Genomic DNA, 21,609 nt, shown 5'->3' with positions numbered 1-21,609 from the left:
CCTCAGGTGTGCTGCTCCGCCCACCCTCCAAACAGGGACGAGGCAGCTTCCCTCAGGCCCGGAGAGCCCAGCCCCCAGCTCATTCTGCCTGTTTGGCCAGTGGGGGGGCGGCATGCAGGTACAGGTGAGGGGTCCTCGGGCTGTGGAATGAATGAACCCCCTCCCATGGCAGAGGGATGTGGAGCAGAGATGGCTGTGGGTTTGCAGTTCAGGGTGTGTCCTGCAGAGGGATGGAGGACGGAGTGCCGGGCAAAGCTGTGTCCCTCAGGGCTGCAGCCAGATGCCCGTGCCCATGTGGGCTGGCCGATTTCTCTGTTTGAAGATGTATTTTAATTTGAAAGTCAGCTACAGAGAGGAGAGAAAGAGGTCTTCCATCCACTGGCTCACTCCCCTGGTGCGTACAGCAACCCCAGGCTAAAGCTGCGAGTCAGGAATCCCCCCAGGCCCCCACATGGGTGGCCTGCCCCACCCCTTACCCTCCAGGACACAGGGTGGACTCAGAAGCCAGGCTGGGGACCCGGGCCCAGGCAGGACATTGTGGGTGCATGCCTCCCAGGCTTTGGCTTAGCTTCATGACATGTGCCTGCCCGTGCTCACCAGGCCCCTAAGAGGAAGGACACCCCATTGGCTGTCCCTTCCTGCTGTAACCCCAGGCCCTGCCCCCGTGGAGGCTCCTACTGTGGAGCCGGACGTGTGTGTGTCCGGGTAATGTGCGCACGGGCCGGGCTGTCTTCAGGCTTTCTTAAGCTTGTGTGCACTCGGGCTGCACAAATAGGACGCCGATATTGCAGGTGGGAACTTAACCTGCTGTGCCATAATGCTGGCTCCCTGCCTGTTCTTCATGCCAGCCACCGCTTAGGAAATCCTCATTCCCTCTTCCACAAACTCACCCTGTGCCTGCCCCGAGCTGGGTGCGTTGGGCCTTGTGATACGGTGCCTACGGCCACTCCAGGTCCTGTCCTGTTGTGTGTCTGTGTGTGGCAGGGGACTCCGTGTCAGGGACTTCAGACGTTGGGGTTGGGTCTTGGCCGCTTGTCTGGGATCCTCAGTTTCCCCTTTTGGCAGTGGCAGCTGTGGGGCTGCAGGTGCCTTGCAGGCCCTGGACAGGAATGCCACCCGTGGACCTGCAGGGACACTGCTGGCCACGCTGATATCTGGGGACAGGCACTGCAAGGGCCGCCCTCTGACCCTGAGCCAGCTTGCTTGTTTTCCTGGTCGCAGGAGGAGCCCCGGAAGGTCTGCTTCACCTACGACCTGTTCCTGAACCCGGAGGGCAACCCACCCGTGAACCACCTGCGCTGCGAGAAGCTCACCTTCAACAACCCCACCACCGAGTTCCGCTACAAGCTGCTCATGGCCGGAGGGGTGAGTGCCCCCCTGTGCTGCGCATCAGCCCAGCCCCGTCCCTGCTGGTCTGGGAGGCAGGTGGCTGGGGGCCCAGTGGGACCTGTGACCCCAGCAGGCTCTGCAGGCAGCGGTGAGATGCAGTGCAGGCTTGCAGCCAGGTGCCGCTGCGGGGTCTTTGAGCATGGGCGGGGTGTGCACCGTGCGTGGCGTGGGGGAGGTAGGGGTGTAGGGCGCCGTGTGCTCGGGCAGTCGCCATTGCCTCTTCGTTCCTCTCTTGGGACCTTGTTTCCATCCACACGAGGTTCCTGCTCGCTGGTGGCAGCAAGCTGAGCGAGTGCTGCCGTGTCCCTATGCCAGGCTTCTTGCGTGGCTCCAGTCTGGACCAGGGAGGCCAGGGAGTGGTGCGTGGGGTGCTGTTTGCGGCGTTGAGGGAGCCCCTCCCATCCCGGCACCGCTCTGCTCCTGCTTTGTGTGGCCATGCGTCTGTGTTTCCACATGGTGTTTCTGGGCGTCCCCCATGCCCACCCCCAGCCTGTCCACAGGCTTCCTTGCCGCGTCCCTGGGGAGCAGCCGCGTCCCCGGGCCTCCCTGAGCTCTGGGCGGGTGGCGGTTTCCTTTGCTCTTCTGAGATGAAGGCTGTAAGGAGGGCGTCGTCTAAACACATAAAACCCGGGGTGGGGAGGAGGCAGCGCGCGAGGGGAGGGCAGATCCGGCTCCGTCGGAAGGGCCGACGCAGCAGGGCAGCTGCCAGCTGGCCGCCAGGGCTGCCCCAGGAGAGCAGGTGACTGCTCCAGATCCTGCCGGGGCCTTCGTGGGACTGTGGCTCTGCCCGGGAGATGCCCTGACCAGGCCGCTGTGCCCCGACGTCTGAGCGGCACAGGCCGGAGGCGGGCTGTGCTGGGAGGGCTGGAGGAGGAGCTGAGCCGGCCACAGTGGAGAGCAGCTGTGGGTCCTGCCCCTGGCTGGGGATCCCCTGGGGGTCGGGGCGGTGGTTCCTGCTGCGGGAGCCTCACAGCCTGCGTTACCCTTGCTGTTGACTTGCGCTGAGGGTCTGTCGCTGGGGAAACTGCGCTTTGCTAAGGGAGCGTCAGGCCGGGGTGGAGCTGGAGAGGGACCAGCTGCGTGCCGAGGACAGTAGGAGGGGCCGGGGCAAGCCAGCCACGCCTCCCGAGGGCATCAGGCCAAGGCAGGGTCTGGGCAGCTGCATCTTGGGGTATACCACCCTTGCCCAGAGCCAGGCCCTGCTGCCTCCTTGCGCCCTGCGTCTCGGGACTGCACCATGTCCGCGTCCCCGGATGGGCTGGCTCAGCCCGGAGTGCCAGGCGCGGGCGGCTCCTGGATGACGCTGCCCTCTGGAAGCCTTCGGCTCACCCTGCCATCCTCGCCTCACCCTGCTCAACACAGCAGGTGTCTTGGGAGTCCCACGGGAGCCAGGCAGGCATGTCCACGAGCTCTTCCTGTCGGACCCCAGGCCCTTGCTCGTCCGCCCCGCGGCTTCCTTGCTCTGTGGCAGCTTGGACAGGAGTGGGCGGGAATGGGCAGGCCCGCCCACACAGGTCTGCTCTTGCTGGCGCCCCGTCAGCTTCGGCCGCCAGCCAGGGGAGGAGGAGACGGCTCATCCCAGGACACCTGGGACCTGCCAGGGCGGCTTCTGCCCAGCCCCTCCTGCTGACCCCTCCTTGCCCTGGCCGGGCTTGGTCGCCGTGTTTCCTCACGCTTCCTGGCGCACTCCCGCCACACGCCCGTCATCTTGGCCACTGAGCCCTCTCACCCTGAGGCCACGCAGCTCCCCTGGGCCCAGCCATCCTGGGACCCTGGCTTCTCTTGGCTCCCCACCACAGAGCCGCTGCACCTGCTCCCCGCTGGAGGTGAGCGCCGGCCAGGCCCCACCCCGCGGCCCCCGCCTGCCCTGGTAACGTCTGTCTCTTCTTTGTCACTAGGTGATGGTAATTCCCGAAGGAGCAGAGTCGGTGTCCAGGCCCAGCCCCGACTACCCCATGTTACCCACAATTCCACTCTCTGCCTTCTCTGACCCCAAGAAGACCAAACCATCCCACGGCTGCAAGGTTAGTGAGGCAGAAGGCCCAACCCCCGGCCCGGCCGGTGTCCTCCCACTGCCACGTGGGCCTTCCGCACCTGCCCTCGCTCCGTGGCGGCTTCCTCCTCAGCGCTCTGCGCCCTGCCACTCCCTGCTGCTTCCTTAGGGTGCCAGGCGTAGGCCAGGTGGTCCAGGGGCCTCATCCCATTGTCTTGAGGCCAGAGACCCTCCATGTGAAACCCACACAGGTCTGGACCCCCTTCCTCCCGCCGCTGCAGCCCCTGCCCCCACAGCGGCCTCAGGCTGTTTGCATCTTGGGCCACACACCAGCCGCCCGCTTCTCGGAGCCCCCAGCCTGGACTGGGTCTACCCTGGGCCGTTCCACACTTTGCTTCTCAGGCAGTGGCTGCCGCAGAAGGAGGGGGCTTCCTGGGCAGGGGCCAAAGCCATGGCGAGTGTGCGGAAAGCCGAAACGCCGCATCCTCTCGCGTCGCCCAGCCTGGGGGCGCCCTGGGTCGTTCGGAGGCCTCTCTGGTTCGACCGTCCCAGCACCTGCCTGAGGACAGACCTTGGAGTGAGGCTGTGGGCCCTGGCGTCGCACACACAAACCCCCGCACGCCTTCACCCTCTGCGCAGCTCTGCGCAGCCACCGCTCGTCTTGATAGCTTCCGAGGGCCTGTCTTCCGCGCGCGTCTGTCTTTTCCTTCTCTCGCCTGTGGGCTGCCGTGGACTTGGGCTTCGCAAGGGGGGCTGGCGAGCAGGTCTCGGGCCACCTGCGTCTGGGTCTTGGGGCAGGAGCAGGGCTTCCTGTGCTGGGCTCTTGGCCGCCCTGCAGAGGGCGGGTCAGAGGACTTCCTGTGGGGGCCCTCGCTGCTTCACTGCCCCCAGGGCTCTTTGGAAATCTGCTTGGGGCAGGGAGAGGAAGGCTCAGCTGCCGCTTGTGGCTCTGCCTTTGTCGCCTGATCACTGGAGCCGTGCGCCGTGATGGGGCTGGGTACTCTGGGTGTCTCTTGATCCATCTGGGAGCCCCCAGGCCAGCCTAGCTCCCCCTGCCACACTCCCGGGAGCCCTCTGGCCAGCGCTAGGTCCTGTAGCCGGCCTCGCCATCTGTGCCCCGAGGCCCTGTCTGTGGCGCCATCCTGGCATCGGGCTGGGAGCCGCTTCTCCCGCAGCTGCAACTCTCACTCCAGACTGTGCGGTTGCTTCTCTGCCGTCTAGCCCTCCCCCGGGCCAGGGTGCCACAGGAGGATGGCTGTGCCCGCCTGTAACCTGTGCCTGCAGGGGCAGGAGGGGAGGCCCTGTCTGCTGCGCCCCAGGGGCCGTGTAAAGGGCTCCCTGGGAGCTGTCTCATGTTGGGCTACTGACTGCTGCTCTCTGCACCTCCATTCCTCACTGTTCTGGGGTTCATGGGTGACATTGGGATGGAGACTTGGCGGGCCCTCACCCCAACTTGACATTGTGAGTGAGATTCGGGGAGCGGGCGCCTGCGTGCTGCCAGGAGGGGCCACTGCCGCCCAGGCCAGCCCCTGCTCCCCAGCCGCCTCCCCCTTGCCCTTCCTCCAGGGAAGCTGGCCCTGGGGCTGGGGCAGGAAGGTGCAGCCTGAGCCTTCATTCGGCAGAGCGTGGCACCAACTGCTCGGTGCTGGAGCTGGGAGCAAGGCCATGTGGCTCCTGGGAGGCTGGGTGAGGGCCCCAGGAGAGCTGTGGGACCCCCCCGTGCCTCCCCCTGGGCCCCAGGAGGAGGCGCTGCTAGTGGGGTGCCCACAGGGAGGACAAGGCTCCCACCGCAGGGAGCCCCAGCCAGGGGTGGGTGCATGGGGCCAGGGTGCGGGGGGCAGGCGAGGAGGACAGGAGTGACGAGAGAAGTTTAGGGCACCGTGAAGGCTGCTGACCCTCAGGGTTGAGTGCTCGTCCTCTCCCCTGGGGACAGGGGAGGGCACACCTCATTCAGGGGGGCGCTGGTGGGTGTGGAAGGTGGGGACGCCACCCTGAGCCCCGAGTGCCCCACCTGCCTCCGGGGACCTGCCCTACCGACTCTGATCCTCAGTGAAGGCTGACTGCCTGGTTCAGGTGCACAGCTGGGCGGGGCAGCCCTGTGAGGCCAGGCCTGTGGTGCACTGTGCCTTCGGGGCCTCTGTGCACCTCAGAGGGGTCGCGCAGCGACGCCACCTCCTAGTTTGAAGGGACAGCTACGTGCGAAGCTCTAACCTGCCCCCTGGCTCTTCCGCCGCATGGGAAGCAGGACTCTGCGTGGTAGTGGGGAGACAGGGCGGCCCCGGGACGTGTGTGTGACCCTCCCTGCCTTGGCATTCCCCACCCTCCGCCAGGACGCCAACAAGGAGAGCAGCAGCAAGCCCCCCAAGCCGCACAAGGTGACCAAGGAGCACCGAGAGCGTGTGCGCAAGGACTCGGAGAGCAAGGGCTCCTCCAAGGAGCTGGAGCGCGAGCAGGCCAAGGGCGCCAAGGATGCGGCGCGCAAGCTGGCCGAGGGCCGGCTGCCCAAGGAGGAGAAGGCACCGCCGCCCAAGGCCGCCTTCAAGGAGCCCAAGCTGGAGAGCCTGTCTCCCAAGGGGGGAGCCCCGCCGCCGGCACCGCCCAAGGCCTCCAGCAAACGGCCGGCCGCCGCCGACTCGCCCAAGCCCAGCGCCAAGAAGCCCAAGAAGAGCAGCTCCAAGGGGGCCCGCAGCGCCCCGGGCACCTCGCCCCGCACCTCATCTTCCTCCTTCCCGGACAAGAAGCCGGCCAAAGACAGAAGCAGCAGCAAGGGGGACCGAGGCAAGACGGAGGGCGAGTCCAGGGAGGCCCGGAAGGCGCTGGAGGTGGGCGAGTCGAACTCTGAGGACGAGGCCTCCTACAAGTCCGAGGTGAGTGGGGCTGCGGCTCACTCTCAGCTCTGGGAAGTGGACGCAGGGTGCAGTGTCCCCGTGTGAGGCCAAGGTCTGCGTCCCCCGTGTTCTCTGTGGCCGGCTGCGGGAGCTCACGCCCTCCACCAGCGGGGCTCCCCACCAGGCGTCCCACCGCTCTGCTCCCCAGGGATGAACATGGCTACTGAGCTGCACACTGGGGAGACGTGGGATTTCCACCTTGGGCCTGCCCCTGCGGGGACCCCTGTGTCCCCCATCAGAGGACCTGGACCACAGGAGCAACAGCCGCACCTCCCAGGAGGGGCTGGCCGGGGGCAGCAGGATCTGCCCTGGCCTTGGTGTCAACGCCCCCGGGTGTGAACAAGCCCGAAGTGCCACAGAGGGGAGCATGACCCCCAGGTTGGCTGGGTGCTGCTCCTGGGGTGCCTCTTGGCAGGGACAGTACCAGCAGGGACTGGTTGGGGCTGGGGTGACCCTGTATCCTACCACCGCCCCTGGCTCTAGACACGTGTAGGCTGCTGTGGCCCAGCACCCAACACTTATCCCAGTTAGCAATGGCGGAAGACGAGCCACCTCCCCTGAGGCTGGGTGGGGCTGCATTGGCCACAGGCCCCACCCTGTCCAGCTGCCCCAGGTTCCTGCACTGGGCTGTCTTCTGGGGAGTTCATGCGGGGCACTGGGGCGCCGTCACGCAGGGTTGGGGCTGGTGTCCAGCCCAGGGGTCCCTGTGGGCACTGCGGCCATTGCACTTGGAGCCTGTGCCCTGCCCTCCCCCACATTGAGAGGCTGCTTTGGGCCCTGAGCTGGCTGTCCTGTCTGCTCTGCCAGTGCACAGGAGCTGGGTGGCCTCCAGGGCCCAGGTGTGACGGCACACTCCACTAGGTGGTGCTGCCGAGCCGACTCAGGCTGCTGTCTGCCCCTGGCCTAGCTCCCCCCAACTATGGGGTCACATGTGTGGGGGGAGGTTGGCAGGGCCTCTCTGAAGTCCTCCAACAGGAGTAGGCCATGCAGCTTCCTCAGAGATGGGAAAGTTGAGGCTTACAAGTGGGAGCCACGTGAGCCGGTTGGTGAGGAAGCCATGTTAGAGCAGGGCTGCTGAGGCAGGGGTCGGCCTGTGTCTGGGAGAGGGCAGGCAGGTGGGCCGGTGGGGCTTGGCAAGCTGTGTCTGCAGGGGCTGGGTGGGCTGGGGTGGGAAGAGAGGCCCCTTTCCCCCAAGGTACCCCATTTGCCCTCTGTGGGGTGCGACAGGCCAGGGGGCGTCTGAACCTGCAGTAGCAGGCTGTGTTCTGTGTCCCCAGGGTGTCTGCTGGGCAGCCCAGCCCTCCAGCCCAGTCTTGGGGCCCTGGGGCCTGAGTGCGCACACACATGTCCTCATGCCGGCACTCCCAGTACTTCTTGCCCCTTCAGTTTGTCTCGCTTGTTGTACCTTTGGCCCCTGGCGACCACATGGCGGTAGGCAACTGGCAGGGCACAGTGCCTGGCTCACTTGCACCCATAGGACACTCAGGCACACAGGCATGCGCCGGCCCAGCCCTCCTGTTGCAGCCTGCGTCTCGCTCCGGGCTTGGGGTGAGGGTGCCCAGGGCGGTCTCTGCCGTGCCATCCCCAGGGGGGACAGCCAGGTGCCTGTACCAGTGCCTGTGGTCTGAGATGTGCTGCTTCTCCCCCTCCCCTGGCTGCCCATGGGTGCAGTCCGCTGCGTCCAGCCCGTCCAACTCCAGCTCCAGCTCTGACTCCAGCTCCGACTCGGATTTCGAGCCGTCTCAGAACCACAGCCAAGGTGCGTCCCAGGGAGGGGGCGACCCAGGCTCTGTCAGGGAACCACAGCCAAGGTGCGTCCCAGGGAGGGGGTGGCCTTGGGGCCCGGGGTCTGTCAGGGGCAGGGGGACAGCCCTGTGTGTTCCCAAGCTCCTCCCAGTGGCCGTGGGGGGCGGGCCACCTGGAGTGGAGGCCAGGGAGAACGACCTGGGGACCCCCAGCACCCTCCCCCAACCCAGATCCAGACCCTGCGTTCTGGGACGGGGCGGGGGATGGGGTGGGGGGGTGGTGAGTCTGACCCGGGATTCAAGCCTGGGCTGGGGGATGGGGCCCTGGAAGCCCACACTCTCGCCAAGGGCTCTTATCTGCTGAGAAGGGAGGGAACCTGCTGGAGCCAGACCATGTGACCAAGGTAATTGAGGGCTTTGTGTCCCTCCGTTGCCTTGGTAACCGGGATATAAACCAAGATGCCGTCTGTAGGGGACTGGAACTGGGTGCCTCAGGAGAAAGGGGAGAACAGTGGGCTGGGGGCAGCTGAGGGGCGGCTGGGGGCAGGCACCCCGAGCGCAGCAGAGCGTCCCAGTCTGGCTGTGGTGTCTGCGCCCTCCCCAGCAAGGGGGGGCCCCGATCTCCGCACCTTGGAGACCACCTCGGGGATGGAGGGCCCTGGGGCCTGTGCGCAGCCCCAGGAAGGTAGGGGGCAGTGACAGGGCCCCTCGGGATGGCGGGGGTGGCAGAGGAAGGCGCTGAGCCGGCCTGCCCTTGTCTCTTCCCTGCTCCAGGCCCCCTCCGCTCCATGGTGGAGGACTTGCAGTCAGAGGAGTCGGACGAAGACGACTCGTCATCAGGAGAGGAGGCCACTGTCAAGACCAACCCTGGGCGGGACTCGAGGTGACCGGACGGTGGGGCCAGGACTGGGGGCGGGGGTGGGGGCAGCCCCCCATTAACCCCTCTGTCTTGGCACTCCCGGGTCCCTACAGCCCCTCTGAGTTGGGAGTGGCTGTCAGCCGGACCAGCGTGGGGGGAGGGGCCTGGGAGAGAGCCCTGAGCAGGTGCTGCTGGGACACCCCCTCCCTCCCTCCCTGGCTTGCTCTGGGGGGGCACCTGCTGCCACCTGCTGGGAAGGGAGCGATGTGGGCAGTGCCGCCTGGGTGACCAGGGCAGCCGGAGCCAGGCCTGGGGAGAGGGTGCGGGAGGGAGTGGAGAAGGTCCAGGAAATAGCCGTCGTGGGTGGGGGGGTGAGCTGGAAGCTGGTGAGGGGAGCAGACGTGCCGGGGAGGGGGCACAGGAGCAGGCAGGGATTCTGCCACCAGGGACGGGGGGGGGGGGCTTCAGCCTGCCCCGCCCCCTGCAGCCAGGAGCCCAGGGTCGCTAGCGTGTCCTTAGGCAGGGGACAGGCCTGGCTGGCTGCCTGCATACCGCAGAGATGGATTGTGCCAAGGCAGCTACTGTTGTCCCAAGCAACCTGGGGCCAGAGCCAGGGCTCGGCGCTCTTGGGGTCCCGTGGCTGGTGGGGGCTGACCGCCACATGTCTGCAGGTTGAGCTTCAGCGACAGCGAGAGCGACAACAGTGCCGACTCGTGCCTGCCTGGCCGCGAGCCCCCGCCCCCCCAGAAGCCCCCGCCCGCTAACAGCAAGGTGAGATTGGCGGGAGGGCCGGCCCTGGGGCCTGGGAGGCCAGGGCAGGCGCTGAGCCGAGGCCTGGCTTATGGGTTCCTGCAGGCACCAGGCCGACGGAGCCCAGAGCCCTGCAGCAAGCCGGAAAAGATCCTCAAGAAAGGCGGCTATGACAAGGTGGGCGCTGGGGAGGGGGCTGCCGGCGGGAGGGCCGGGCCGCGGCACCTGCTGACCCCCCATCCCTCCCCAGGCCTACACCGACGAGCTGGTCGAGCTGCACAGGCGGCTGATGGCGCTGCGGGAACGCAATGTGCTGCAGCAGGTAGGGCAGGCTGGGGGACTCTGGGGGGTTCTGCGAGCAGGGCAGTCCCCCGCCCCCGTCCTCAGCCCTGAGGTCCCCCCCGCTCGGGTCACCCTGCAGATCGTGAACCTGATCGAGGAGACGGGCCACTTCAACGTCACCAACACCACCTTCGACTTCGACCTCTTCTCCCTGGACGAGAGCACAGTGCGCAAGCTGCAGAGCTACCTGGAGGCCGTGGCCACATGACCCGGGCCGGTCCCTGCTGCGGGGACCGCCTGCCCGCAGCACCGCCTTACTGCCCGCCCAGTCCTCGGCCCTCCAAGCCGGCTGCACTTTCTTGGCGGCTTCCTCCCGCCCTCCCCACCCCGTGTGGGGAGCCCCTGGGGCCGAGGGCACCCCTGCCCTCCTCTGGGCAGGTGGTCCGGCTGGAAGGCCCTGACCAGGCTGGGCATCAACTCCCCTAAGAGGATGAGTGTGCGTCCTGCCGGGGGCCTCCTTGCCCAGCCCCAGCACAGCAGCCCTGCCTGCCCCCCAGCCTCACTGCAGGCTGTGGGGCCAGGTCTTGCTCCCTAAACGGTTCTGAACACACCCTGCACCCACCCGGGAGCCAGCGGTTCTGGGTGTTTGTGCGGCCGCCCGGCTGGGCCGTGCTGTACAGTTTTTGTCTATATTATATTTGTGTGTGTGCGCTGTTGAGCCACAAGCTGTTTCCAATGTGCGTTTCTGTCGTGGCAGTGCCTGCGGGGGGGATTAACGGGGGTGGGGGGAACTTGTAGGCTAAATGTCTTGAAGACTCGTGTGGAGCTGCAGGCCGTGGGTCACCCCCACCCCAGTGGGGGTCCCATGGCCAGTGAACACTACGCCAGGGCGGATGAGGGGGGCATCCCTCTCCACAGCTGCCTCCTCCCCAACCGCTTTGTCGAGCAAGTCTTCGAACTTTGAAAGAAAATGAGCTTTTGCCAAATAAGACGGGATGCTCACTGGAGCTCTCCAGCCCCAGCTGGGGCCTCTGCCTGCCACCCACCGCCACTGTCCGTGTTGGGAACAGGCCCAAGGACACTGCCCCTTGACCCTCGGCTCTCCAGCCAGGCTGCTCCAGGGCCCACGCAGGCCCTCGCTGAGCCGGTCCACCTCCGGGCTCCCAGGGCTGGCTCGGCCTCTCGTCTTCCTAGACCTTGACTCAAGGCTGCTCCAGGTCTCCCGTGGCTCCCTCCCCACCCGACCCCAGGATCCTGTCAAGTTCCTGCACCCTGGCCGAGGCACAGGGGCCAGGCCTGGGGCCCTGCCAGTCAGCTCCGTTCAGACACGGGCTGTGGGGTTTGATGTGCCCCTTTCCCCAGGCCTCGAACACCTTCCTGCTCATATTCTACTGGGCAGGTTCCCCCATCACCCTGACACTCCAGGCCTCCAAGGCACTCCCCACCCCCACCTCCAGCTGCCCCCCGAGGGTGGGGAAGACAAGGACTTGCAGAAGAGGCCTCAGAGGTCCCTGCACCTGCCCCTCTTCTCTCCGGCCCCACTGCCTTCAGGTACCAGGGAAGGGGCGGGCTGTCACTGCCCTGGGCAGTCCCTTCTCCAGGCAGGCCAATAATACTCCAAAGTGGGGGCACCTCCGCTCCCTGCCCCCACATGCCCGAAGACCAAGACGCCGGACAAGACATCCCATGTCCTGTGCTGGCACAGGCCGCGCGGGGGTGGCGGCCACCGCTCGGCCTTCTGCACCCCGGGATCCGCACGGCGGCCCCAGGCCCTTGGCACCATCAGTAAAACCTCTGCAAGCCCTGTGTCTCAGTTACCTCCTCTGGCCAGAAGGCCTCGCCGAGGGCCACAGCGTGCCCTGCTGCCCAGCAGCTGGGCCCAGGGGCGCACTTGGTGATGGCCACACGTCCCGTGTGGAGCTGCTCACCATCCCCCACCCCGTGCAGACCCCGGGCCTGGCCATCTCCTGAACAAAGTATAAACGGACGCCAGAGAGCAGAAGGTGTTGGATACTTTCCCCACCCACGCGGCATCTCCGCAGGGAACCGGGACTCGCGGATGAAAGGAACAAAAAGGAACTTGTTTGTGATGCGTCACAGGATTGTTTGCGTCCTGATTTTAAACTTTTTTTGTTGTTGTTGTTAAATTGTGAAATTATGGAGTTTTATAGAAAAAAAAGTGAAATAAAGTCGGATGGGAAAGTGGAGTGGCCCTTTGTGCTTCCAGGGCAATGAGGTGGGGGCAGTGGGCCGTCAGCCGGCAGGCAACAGCGCCAGAACCCAGAGGCTGGCAGCGCGAGGCCCACATCCTACTGTGGAGGGGGCAGAAGGTGGATGGTACTGGGGGAAGGCTAGGCAAACGGACACATGAATGAATGGGTGTATGCTTCAGTGGGTGGATGGACGGACGGGTGGGTGGATGGACGGGTGGGTGGATGATGGGTGGGTGGGTGTGGGGGTGCCTGACACTGAACTCCTTGCTATTTTTGGTCCCAGCTCCCTATGAAGAAGGCCCTCAAGTCATTGTGGCGTGATGGAAGCTCCCAATATGGTGCTGAGGGGTGAGGGTGGGATTTTTACCCTGAGCCCTCCCCCCCTGCACTCTTTGCAGTCTTGGTGCCTTTGGAGCCTCCCAACTGCAAACAGTACACAGCCTCAGTCGATGGGCCCAGGTAGGTGTGGCCTCGCGGCTCCTGGGGTCAGACTGGCCTTGCCACTCCCAGGGCGGTGGGGGGAGGGTGGCAGCTGGGGCCCTTGCAAGAATCTCCCAGTGAGGGGACACGCCCCAGCCTGGGCTTGGTTCCAAAGACCAGGCCTTTGTCCCCCGCCCTCCGTAACTCCTGATCTTTCGCCATAGGTAAAGCCAGTTTGAATCCTGGGTGGGTGGCGTGGTGGGGCCCACTCTGGCCTGTGGTCCACAGCAGCCCCCACTTCCTAGCCGCTCTTACACAGGAAGGATGTTATGACAGTCTGCATGCACAAGGGCCACGAGCTGATTGCTCCCCTTCCCAGGGCAGAGTCCTCATGCACCCCGCTTCATGTGCAAGCTCCGGGGGATGTTCGTGCACTCCGGCACTGGGCAGGACCACCGTCTCAGGCCCGGGGCTCTGAGGAGCTCACCTTGTGTCTGTAAGTGTAAGGCTGGCTGGGACCCTAACTGCTTAGAACTTGGCAGTCTAAGAGCTTTAAGTGTTTGCTTATTTTTTGAATGGCAGAGAGAGATCCTTCATCCACTGGCTCACTATCCAAATGGCTTACAACAACCGGGGCTGGGCCAGGAGCAGGCACTCCATCTGGATGTCCCACGTGGGTGCAGGGGCCCACACACTTGGACCATCCTCTGTTGCTTTCCCAGACCATAAAGAGGGCTCTGGATTAGAAGTGGAGCAGCTCGGACTTGAACCATTGTCCATGTGGGATGCCGGCATTGCAGGCGGTGGCCTTACACACTACGCTACAGCACCAGTCTCTGGGTATACTCTTCCAGCCACGAGTTCCCCAGGTTGTTCTGATGAATCCAGGTTGTGACTCCCTCTAATTCCTCACACACACACACACACACACACACAGGAGCAGACCTGGAGCCCACCCCGTTCTCAACACACAGCCCAGGGTGGGTGCAGGTGGCGGGGTGACGCCCTCAGGTGTCTGGCCTTGCAGCAGGGGCGTCCCCAGGCAGCATGTGGCGTAGAAGCAGGCCCAGGTGAGAGACACCACGGAGTGACCTCCATTTCTCATCACTTTATTATCGCTTTCCCGCACGGGGTAGACTCCCCTAGGCACACCAGGATGCCTCCCCCTGACCCCGCATCCTCCAGCTCGCCCCCACACCCTCCCTGTGGCAGTGAGTCGGGCAGGAGGACTGGGGGCCTGTGGCTACTTCCACGCAGAACGAGTCCGCCGGGAAGGGGCCTCCCTGGCCGCTAGCCCTCCTGGTGGTCCTCGTAGAATCGTCTCATCTCCACCTGGTACATCTTGGCCACTACCGCCCTCCTCAGCTTCAGGGTGGCCCCTGCCAAGGGGTGCAGGTCAGGAAGGGGGTGGGGACCCACGGCTCCCACCCACCCCACCCCAGGGGGAGAGTCCCCAACAGGCCACGTTGTCACCAGAGTGGCAGGGCCTCCTCACCGCCCAACCCCCCATAGCAGGTGCCTCCATCCCACGCCACCACATCCCACCTCTTCTCACCAAGCTCTCCCCCGGCCACTGAGAAATCCTTGTCCAGGATGCACCACTTGACGATCCTGGCGCCGTTCGAGGGTGCGCTGGCGTTGGCGGCCTCGATGGCCAGGCTCACGGCCTCCAGGACAGCGGGGTCATGGCCGTAAACGATGTCCAGGAGCCGAGTGGACTGACTGTGCAGCTTGCGGCAGAAGGCCACGGCCTCGCTGGTGAGCATGTGGCGGGGTTCTCCCGTCTCGGGGTTGATCTGGCACTGGCACGGGGGGCTGGTCAGGTGGCTCGCGGGGACACCCCCACGGCCCCGCCTGGGCCCATGGACTGTCCAAGGGGTGGCCCCATGACCATGGTGTGGCAAGCCTCAGCCTCTGCAATGTGCTGCTTTTAATTAAAATGTATTCACTAGAAAGAGGACTGGTGCAATGGCTCAATTGGGTAATCCTCTCCCTCCAAGTGCTGTCATCCACTCTCGGCACCGGTTTGTATCCCGGCTGCTCCACTTCCCATCCAGCTCCCTGCCTGTGGCCTGGGCAAGCAGTGGAGGACGGCCCAAAGCCTTGGGACCCTGCACCCGCGTGGGAGACCCAGAAGAAGCGCCTAGCTTCTGGCTTTGGATCGGCTCAGCTCCAACCGTTGCAGCCACTTGGCAAGTGTACCAGCAGAAGGAAGAGCTTTCTGTCTGTCCTTTTCCCCATAAACCTGCCTTTCCAATAAAGAAATCAAACAGAGAAAGAGAATTTCCATGGGCTGGTTCACGCCCCAAATGCCTCCAAGCAGCCAGGGCTGGGCCAGGCGCAAGCCAGCAACTGCATCCGAATCTCCCACCTGTGGGCGGCAGGGTCCAAGGACTTGGGTCACCTGCTGCCTCCCGGGGTGCGCATGTGCAGGAGGCTGGGGTGGGAGCAGAGGTGGGACTCAGACCCATGGGGCCTGATGTGGCATAGAGCTGTTGCCAGGACATAAGCCCTGACCCTGGTCCCCAAGTGTCCCTGATGTCACCCCGCTTCCCTCAGCACCTTCAGCGTGAGCAGCGCACACAGGAAGGGGGCGCCCTGGCCCACCACCACCACATGGCGCGCGATGGGGAGCCCCAGCTTCACGCGGTCCTCGATGGGGTGCGGGTTGATGGACTCGCCCGACTGCAGCTTGATAACATCTGCACACGGGGAGGGGGCAGCGCTGAGGGTGGGCAGGCCCCTCCTCCCCTCCCCCTCCCCCCGCCACTCCTACGTCCACCATCGGCCCTGCCTGCCTCTCACCCTTGATGTTGCCCGTGACGGAGAGGAAGTTGTTCATGTCCAGGAAGCCCAGGTCGTCTGTGCGCAGCCAGCCTTGCGCGTCCATCCACTGCTGGGTGGACTCCTTGTCGTCCAGGTACCCCATGAACACGTTGCGGCCCCAGACGCAGACGCGGCCCTCGCCCTGCGCGTCCTCGTCCACCACCTTGGTGTGGGCGCCTGGGATGGCCTTCCCACAGCTGAGGGGGACAGGCGGTGAGCCCCCCAACTGCCCACATCCCTCCCAGGGCTCCCCTCCCCCTCGGATTGTAGGGTGCAGAGTGGCAGGAGTGGGGAAAGGCACTGGGATAGGCGGGGAGACAGTAGGGAAGAAAACAGGGGTCCGGGCTCCCCCGGTGTGCACCCCACTACAGGGCCTCCCCCACACTCTGACCTCACGGTGGGGAGCTTCCCTGAGCCCTGACCTCACCTAGGCCTTGACCTTGGCTGACAGCATGCAGACAGCCAGCATGCACACATAGCACGCCACCTGTCCCAGCCACAGGGGTCATGCCCGAGAAGCTGGGGGACCCACCTCTGCAGCTGGAAGTTGTTCTGGGTGCAGAGGGAGTGGACACCTGAGGCTTCGGCCAGGCCATACAGCTCCAGGATGGGGATGTTGAGGCTCAGGAAGAAGTTGAAGGTGAGCCGAGGCAGCCGCAGGCCCGAGCTCAGGAACTGGCGGCAGCTGCCCAGGCCCAGGAAGCGCCTGGCGCTGTCGAAGGTCAGCAGCTTGGCCAGGCGGAAGCACAGCGAGGGGTGCACCTGCCTTCTGACACAAACAGCCCAGCCAGTGGGCGGGGCCGACCCAAGCCCTGCCTCCTCTGCCCCACCCACCCAGGCTCCGCCCCCTCTGCAACAGGCTCCACCCACTCAGACCCAGGCCTCCACCTCCATCCCAGACTCCTCCCCTCTGCCCGGCCGCGCCCACCCACCCCATCATTTTCACCCAGGCCCCACCCCTTCTGCCCAGGCCACGCCCTCCACCAGGTTCCACCCTCACACAGGCCACACCCCTCCACCCAGTCTCCGCCCCCTTGGCCCTAGACACCTTGCCTGTGCCCCAGGCCCCGCCCTCAGCCCCAGGCCCCGCCCTCAGCCCCAGGCCACGCCCGCCCTCTGCCCGGGCCCCGCCCCTCTGTCCCAGGCCCCGCCCCGGCGCCCCCCAGCCTCACCTGAAGCCCGGCCTCCGGTTGTCCCGCAGCCCCACACTCCTGGCCCACGCGTCCACCTTCTGCCGGAAGGCGCTGGCGTCCAGCTGCCGGGCCTTGAGCGCGTCCAACAGCTGCTCCCAGACCCAGGGGACGCCGTAGAAGGAGGTGGGCTGCACCTCCCGCAGCAGGTCCACCAGCGAGCCCTGTGCGGGGCAGCATGGGGCAGGGCTGGGGCGGCGGGGTGGACCCACGCGGAACCCCTGTCCCCCACACCGCGCCCCGGGGGCCACGCTGCCCGTGGGAGCCAGCCGCACGCCCGGCTGTCCTTCCCACTCCAGGCTCTGCACGGGTGGGAGGTGGGGAGGGCAGGAGGCAGGAGGCAGGAGCCACGCGCCGGGTCCCACAGCGCCCAGGGCCTCCCCGCCCGGGTGGCAGGGCCCCGAGGACCTGAGCCGTGGGCTGCTGCCTGTCCAGGCTGCACAGGAGCCGGAGCCGGGGCCTGAACTCGCCACGCAGTGGCCATGGCCCCCGCCCCTTGCAGCTGCCTTCTGAGCCTCCCCTTCTGCCGCAGATGCCCTCAAGTACCCCCAGGAAGAGGGGAGTGGGGAAAGGCGGCATTGTGGCACAGTGGGTGAAGCCACCGCTCCCACAGGGGCGCCGGTTCTAATCCCGGCTGCCCCACTTCCCGTCCAGCTCCCTGCTTGTGGCCATCGCGGCCACTGGACAGTGAAGCAGCAGAGTGAACTGCCGCCTGCGTCTGCGTCTCCCAGGGCCGCTCCTCGCCATGGCAGCTGTCCCAGTTGGCCCAGTCCTCGGCCTATTCAGGGCTGCGTAGTACTCCACTTCCGGCCCCAGCTGAGACCAAGGCACTTCCGCCCTTACCCGGCCCTGCCCAGGCAGGAAGCCAGGGATGCAGCCACGGCTGCGCAGTGGTCAGCATGGGGATTACACGCATGGGCAAGGCGAGTGAGGCATCTGGTTGCCACTGGACTGACTCCACCCATTGCGGCCTAGGGCAGCCGCTCATTGGTCCACTATCCCAGAGCGGGTGGGACGTGGGTGACTCCACCCCTTCTTTCCGAGGCAACTGCTCATTGGTCCATCATCTCAAGGGGTTGGGCCAAGAGACACTGGCTCCACCCCTGGCGTCCCGAGACCGCCACTCATTGGCTCATTTCCCTCAAGGGGGTGGGCCGTGAGGGGCTGGCTCCACCCCCGCGGCCAGAGGCAGCCGCTCATTGGTCAGCTCCCGGGCCATGGGCGGGGCGCTCACCCTCAGCGCCGCCTCCGGCTGCGCGAAGTAGAGCGCGCCGGCCACGGCGACGGCCACCCAGACGTGGAAGAGCTGCGCCCGGAAGCAGCTGAGCGGCAGGTAGCAGAGCAGCACCTCCTGGCCCTCGGGGGGACGCCGGAAGCAGAGGCTCTGCACGGTGGCCGCCGTGGTCCAGGTGATCTGCAAGGCCGGGTGTGTGAGGCGCGGGCCGGCGGGAACCGGCGCGAACCGGCGGGAACCAGGGAGGCCGCTCACGTTGTCGTGGCTCAGCATGGCCAGCTTGGGGCGCCCCGCGGCCCCCGGGCGGTGGACCAGCGTGCAGCACTGGTTAGGCTTCTGCGAGTCGATGACCTGGTCCAGCTGGGCGTCCGACACGGCCTTGGCCAGCTCCAGGAACCGCTGCCACTGCGGGGAGGCGGGCGGTGTTCAGGGAGGAGGGTGCACCCCAGAGGCTGGGGCTCCCCGGTGGTCAGGGAGGAGGGTGCACCCCAGAGGCGCGGCCGGGGCTCCCCGGTGGTCAGGGAGGAGGGTGCACCCAGAGGCACAGCCGGGGCTCCATGGTGGTCAGGGAGCGGGGTGCACCCCAGAGGCGCGGCCGGGGCTCCACGGTGGTGTTCAGGGAGGAGGGGGCACCCCAGAGGCTGGGGCTCCCCGGTGGTCAGGGAGGAGGGTGCACCCAGAGGCACAGCCGGGGCTCCATGGTGGTCAGGGAGCCGGGGTGCACCCCAGAGGCCTGCCTGGGGTTCCCCCTTCTCCCCCAGGCCTCGGGGCGCCCAATCACCGAGTACAGGCCACGCTGCTCTCTCCGGATCTCTTCCTGGTACTGGACGATGGCCTTGAGGTGCTTCAGGGAGCCCCGGATCTGGGGGACACAGTGTGGGGGTGCATTGTTGGGTAGGTGTGGCCGGATAAGGAGAGACCCAGCCAGACCTGCCCCAGAAGGCCACAACGGCTAGTGGGGCTGTCTGTGCCAGCCAAGCCAGGGGCCAGCAGCTGCTCTGGGTCTCCCATGCGCATGCAGGGAGCCAAGCACTTGGGCCATCCCACCTGCATTCTATAGGAACACCAGTTCTAATCCCAGCTGCTCCAATTCCCATCCCACTCCCTGCCTGTGGCCTGGGAAAGCAATCAAGGACGGCCCAAAGCCTTGGGACCCTGCATCCGTGTGGGAGACGTGGAGGAGGCTCCTGGCTCCTGCCTTTGGATCGGCTCAGCTCCAGCTAGCGCAGCCACTTGGGGAGTGAAGATCTTTCTGTCTCTCCTTTGCTCTGTAAATTTGGCTTTCCAATAAAAATAAATCTTTAAAACAAAAAAGAGCAGTGAACCCACACACTGTGGTAGGAGGTTGGGTGTTTCTAAGACGTGACCAGACGGCTGGCCGGGTACGCACGCGGTTCTGCTCACGGTGGGGGACGTGGTGGTCTTTCTTGTGGGACTTCCAGCCAGGGGCGCCTCATCCCAATGTCGCTGAGTCATTTGTAAAGTGGGCTCATCCACTTCCGCCTCGGGAGCCCCGAGCCCTGGCTGTGTGGAACCCCGCCACACGCCCCCTCTTCCTGCCCAGCGGGGGTCAGCGCCTCACCTGGGTCACCTTCTGCAGTTGTCTGTCGCTGTCCACCACGAAAATGTCCATCTTGGACTTCTGGGCGATGAGCCGGCAGACTCTGGGTGAGTTGGTGGACAAGAGGCCCACGGAGAAGCCCCTGGAAGCGGAAGCAGGGAGGGCCAGATGGGTTTCCTGACCCCGCCCCCATCTGGGCCCACAAGGTACCCCATGGGGCGGTAGGACAGAGGCTGAGCCCTGGGCTGTGTGTTAGCAGGTGGGGTGAGTGGGGGGCTCCAGCGTTCTGGAAGGGAGGGTTTGGTGTGGGGACCCTCCAAGCAGGGAAGGCTTCCTGGAGGAGGGGATGTGTGAGCTGGGCTCGCCGCCCCACCAGCTGTCTGCTGGGCAGGCCTGCGGCATGTGTGTTGGGCGGGAGCGGGCAGCGTGGGCGGCCTTACCCTGCCATGATGGCACCAATGCTAGCGATGACCCACTCTTGCGAGTTCAGTCCCATGATCCCCACGCTGTGGAAGCGCTCGAGGCCCAGCTGTGGGGTGGGTGGGGTGGAAGAGAGAGAGAGAGAATGAACTTCCATCCACCGGGTCACTCCCTGGACAGCCACAGCAGCCCTGGCTGGGCCAGGCCGAAGGCAGGAGCCAGGAATGCCGCCCAGCTTTTTCCCACGCAGGTGACAGGGCCCCCTCCCAGCCCTGGACAGTGAACCAGTGTGTGTCTGCCTCTCAGACACAAGAGAAAACCACCTGTTGGTTGGATACCTGGCTTGACAGCGAATGCGTGTAGCTGTGATGTGAGGGCGGCCCCTGTTGAATTCCTGTAGCAAGCCTGCTGGCTGCTGGCACTATTATAGCCTGCGTGTTTATATATGAGCTGCTGGAATATGTTAAACCTGCTGGGGCGTGTGCAAGTTCTAGACATGTCCATTTGTAAGCGTGGAGTCCTGGCTCACGGACACAGGCACCTGGCCTTACTGCAGCTGGGAGGGACACGCAGGCGCAGGAGTTGGGAACGTTGGAATGGGCCCAGGCCCCCCCCCCCACCACTCTGCCGGCCGTACCCTGAGGAAGGCCTTGGCTGCACGTCGGCACTCCTCGTAGTACTCAATGTAGGTGAGCAGGTGCCAACCACTCCTGTGCTTGGAGCCCAGTGCGACATAGTGGGAGTACTTGACGGCCGTGCCCATGACCAGGTCGTGCACGGTGAGGGGGGCCTCACTCTCACGCAGGTTCCTGTCCTGTCGCAGCCTGACCTCGCCGTCATGCTGCGTGGTCCAGTAGTCGAAGCCTGCAGGCCGCCAAGCGGGGAGACGGGGGAGAGAGCCAGAGAGAGATGGCCTGGTGCACGGGGAGGGGTGGGCAGGTGCAGACATGGGCTGGGGGTGGGGGACAGGACCTGGGAGAGGCAGGGGCACAGAGGCGGCGGTGGGCCCCTGCTGGGGACAGGCAGCATGAGCTGAGAGAGGGAGGAAGGTGGGGCAGGACACGGGTGCCGGGACGACCAGCCTACCTCCGCCCTCCGTCTCCTCGCTGTGGGCAGTATCGTGGCTGCTGGGCCTGGCCATCTGGTCTACTGGGGCTGACCAGACATTGTCACAAGCCAAGTGAGAGTGGGTTGAGAGGGTCCCGTGGAGGCACAGCCTGGCGCCCCCGGCCCCAGCAGGCCTCTCAGAGCAGCTGCAGCGACAGGCCGGCCCAGCGCGGCAGGTAGAGAGGGAAGCCACCTGACGGGCTCCGCCCTGGGGCTGCTGAGGTCCAACACGTTGGCCGGGGGCGGGGGTGCAGTGAGGCGGGTGGCAGCCAGGCAAGGGCCCCGTGCCTTCTGTGCCCGTCTGTCACCGGTGTGCAGCCCCAGGCCCCCGCCTCCTCCCCTCCACAGTCTGCTTTCACCCTCTCCGTGGACACCCCCGCCTGGAATCCTGGGGGACGGCAGTCCGGAGATGGGGCACGCTCAGAACTTAGCCCTGTCCGTGGACTGGCCCTTATGACCTCACGGCAGATTCCGGGGTGCTGGCACGGTCCTCTGATTGGCCTGTCTGTGAACAGTGGCCTCATGCAGTGGGGGAGGGGGCACCCCAGAAAGCGACTCACCGCCCCTCCCCACCAGTTGAGTGATCTCCAAGGTGATCCTGCCCAGGGAGGAGGTGGGCTCCAAGCCTTGGGTTCAAGTGTGAACGGTGCTGCGGTACACCGTGAGGGTGGCTTTCAGGGGGCACCGTGGGTTGGGTCCAGGATGTGGAGCTGGAATGGGGTAGCGCGGGGC

The 21,609-nt window shown here is 65.8% G+C and overlaps 2 protein-coding genes across 5 annotated transcripts in view; one reads left to right on the top strand and one right to left on the bottom strand.

Annotated features, from left to right (window-relative positions):
• Nucleotides 1-10,627, top strand: part of LOC131479349 (protein ENL) — a 31,465-nt gene extending 20,838 nt beyond the window's left edge. For 2 of the 3 annotated variants that reach the window (XM_058659892.1, XM_058659893.1), the window contains exons 4-12: nucleotides 1,222-1,365; nucleotides 3,288-3,413; nucleotides 5,713-6,249; nucleotides 7,942-8,029; nucleotides 8,790-8,898; nucleotides 9,546-9,645; nucleotides 9,730-9,801; nucleotides 9,875-9,946; nucleotides 10,046-10,627. In XM_058659892.1, the coding sequence (XP_058515875.1) occupies nucleotides 1,222-1,365; nucleotides 3,288-3,413; nucleotides 5,713-6,249; nucleotides 7,942-8,029; nucleotides 8,790-8,898; nucleotides 9,546-9,645; nucleotides 9,730-9,801; nucleotides 9,875-9,946; nucleotides 10,046-10,174 (1,377 nt within the window). In that variant the 3' untranslated portion in view covers nucleotides 10,175-10,627. The remainder of the gene's footprint in view (nucleotides 1-1,221; nucleotides 1,366-3,287; nucleotides 3,414-5,712; nucleotides 6,250-7,941; nucleotides 8,030-8,789; nucleotides 8,899-9,545; nucleotides 9,646-9,729; nucleotides 9,802-9,874; nucleotides 9,947-10,045) is intronic. The other variant, XM_058659894.1, reaches the window with a different exon arrangement.
• A 3,139-nt stretch (nucleotides 10,628-13,766) lies between these two features.
• LOC131479347 (long-chain-fatty-acid--CoA ligase ACSBG2-like) lies at nucleotides 13,767-21,063 on the bottom strand. 2 transcript variants are annotated; one of them, XM_058659889.1, is made up of 13 exons: nucleotides 20,857-21,063; nucleotides 20,408-20,634; nucleotides 19,791-19,879; nucleotides 19,372-19,492; nucleotides 18,571-18,651; nucleotides 18,045-18,194; nucleotides 17,790-17,969; nucleotides 16,538-16,719; nucleotides 15,898-16,134; nucleotides 15,345-15,562; nucleotides 15,102-15,241; nucleotides 14,095-14,341; nucleotides 13,767-13,918 (listed from the first exon to the last, which is right to left on the bottom strand). In XM_058659889.1, the coding sequence occupies exons 1-13, from the start codon at nucleotides 20,909-20,911 to the stop codon at nucleotides 13,830-13,832; spliced, it is 2,016 nt and encodes a 671-aa protein (XP_058515872.1). In that variant the 5' UTR covers nucleotides 20,912-21,063; the 3' UTR covers nucleotides 13,767-13,829. The 2 variants fall into 2 exon arrangements, with proteins under 2 accessions (XP_058515872.1, XP_058515873.1); XM_058659890.1 differs by having other exon boundaries at nucleotides 15,898-16,131.
• Nucleotides 21,064-21,609: the final 546 nt, after the last annotated feature.

The sequence above is a fragment of the Ochotona princeps genome, unplaced genomic scaffold (genome assembly GCF_030435755.1).
Source record: "Ochotona princeps isolate mOchPri1 unplaced genomic scaffold, mOchPri1.hap1 HAP1_SCAFFOLD_246, whole genome shotgun sequence".
NCBI lineage: Eukaryota > Metazoa > Chordata > Mammalia > Lagomorpha > Ochotonidae > Ochotona > Ochotona princeps.
The sequence above is the reverse complement of the archived record's forward strand: the minus strand, read 5'-3'. Positions and strand labels throughout refer to the sequence as shown.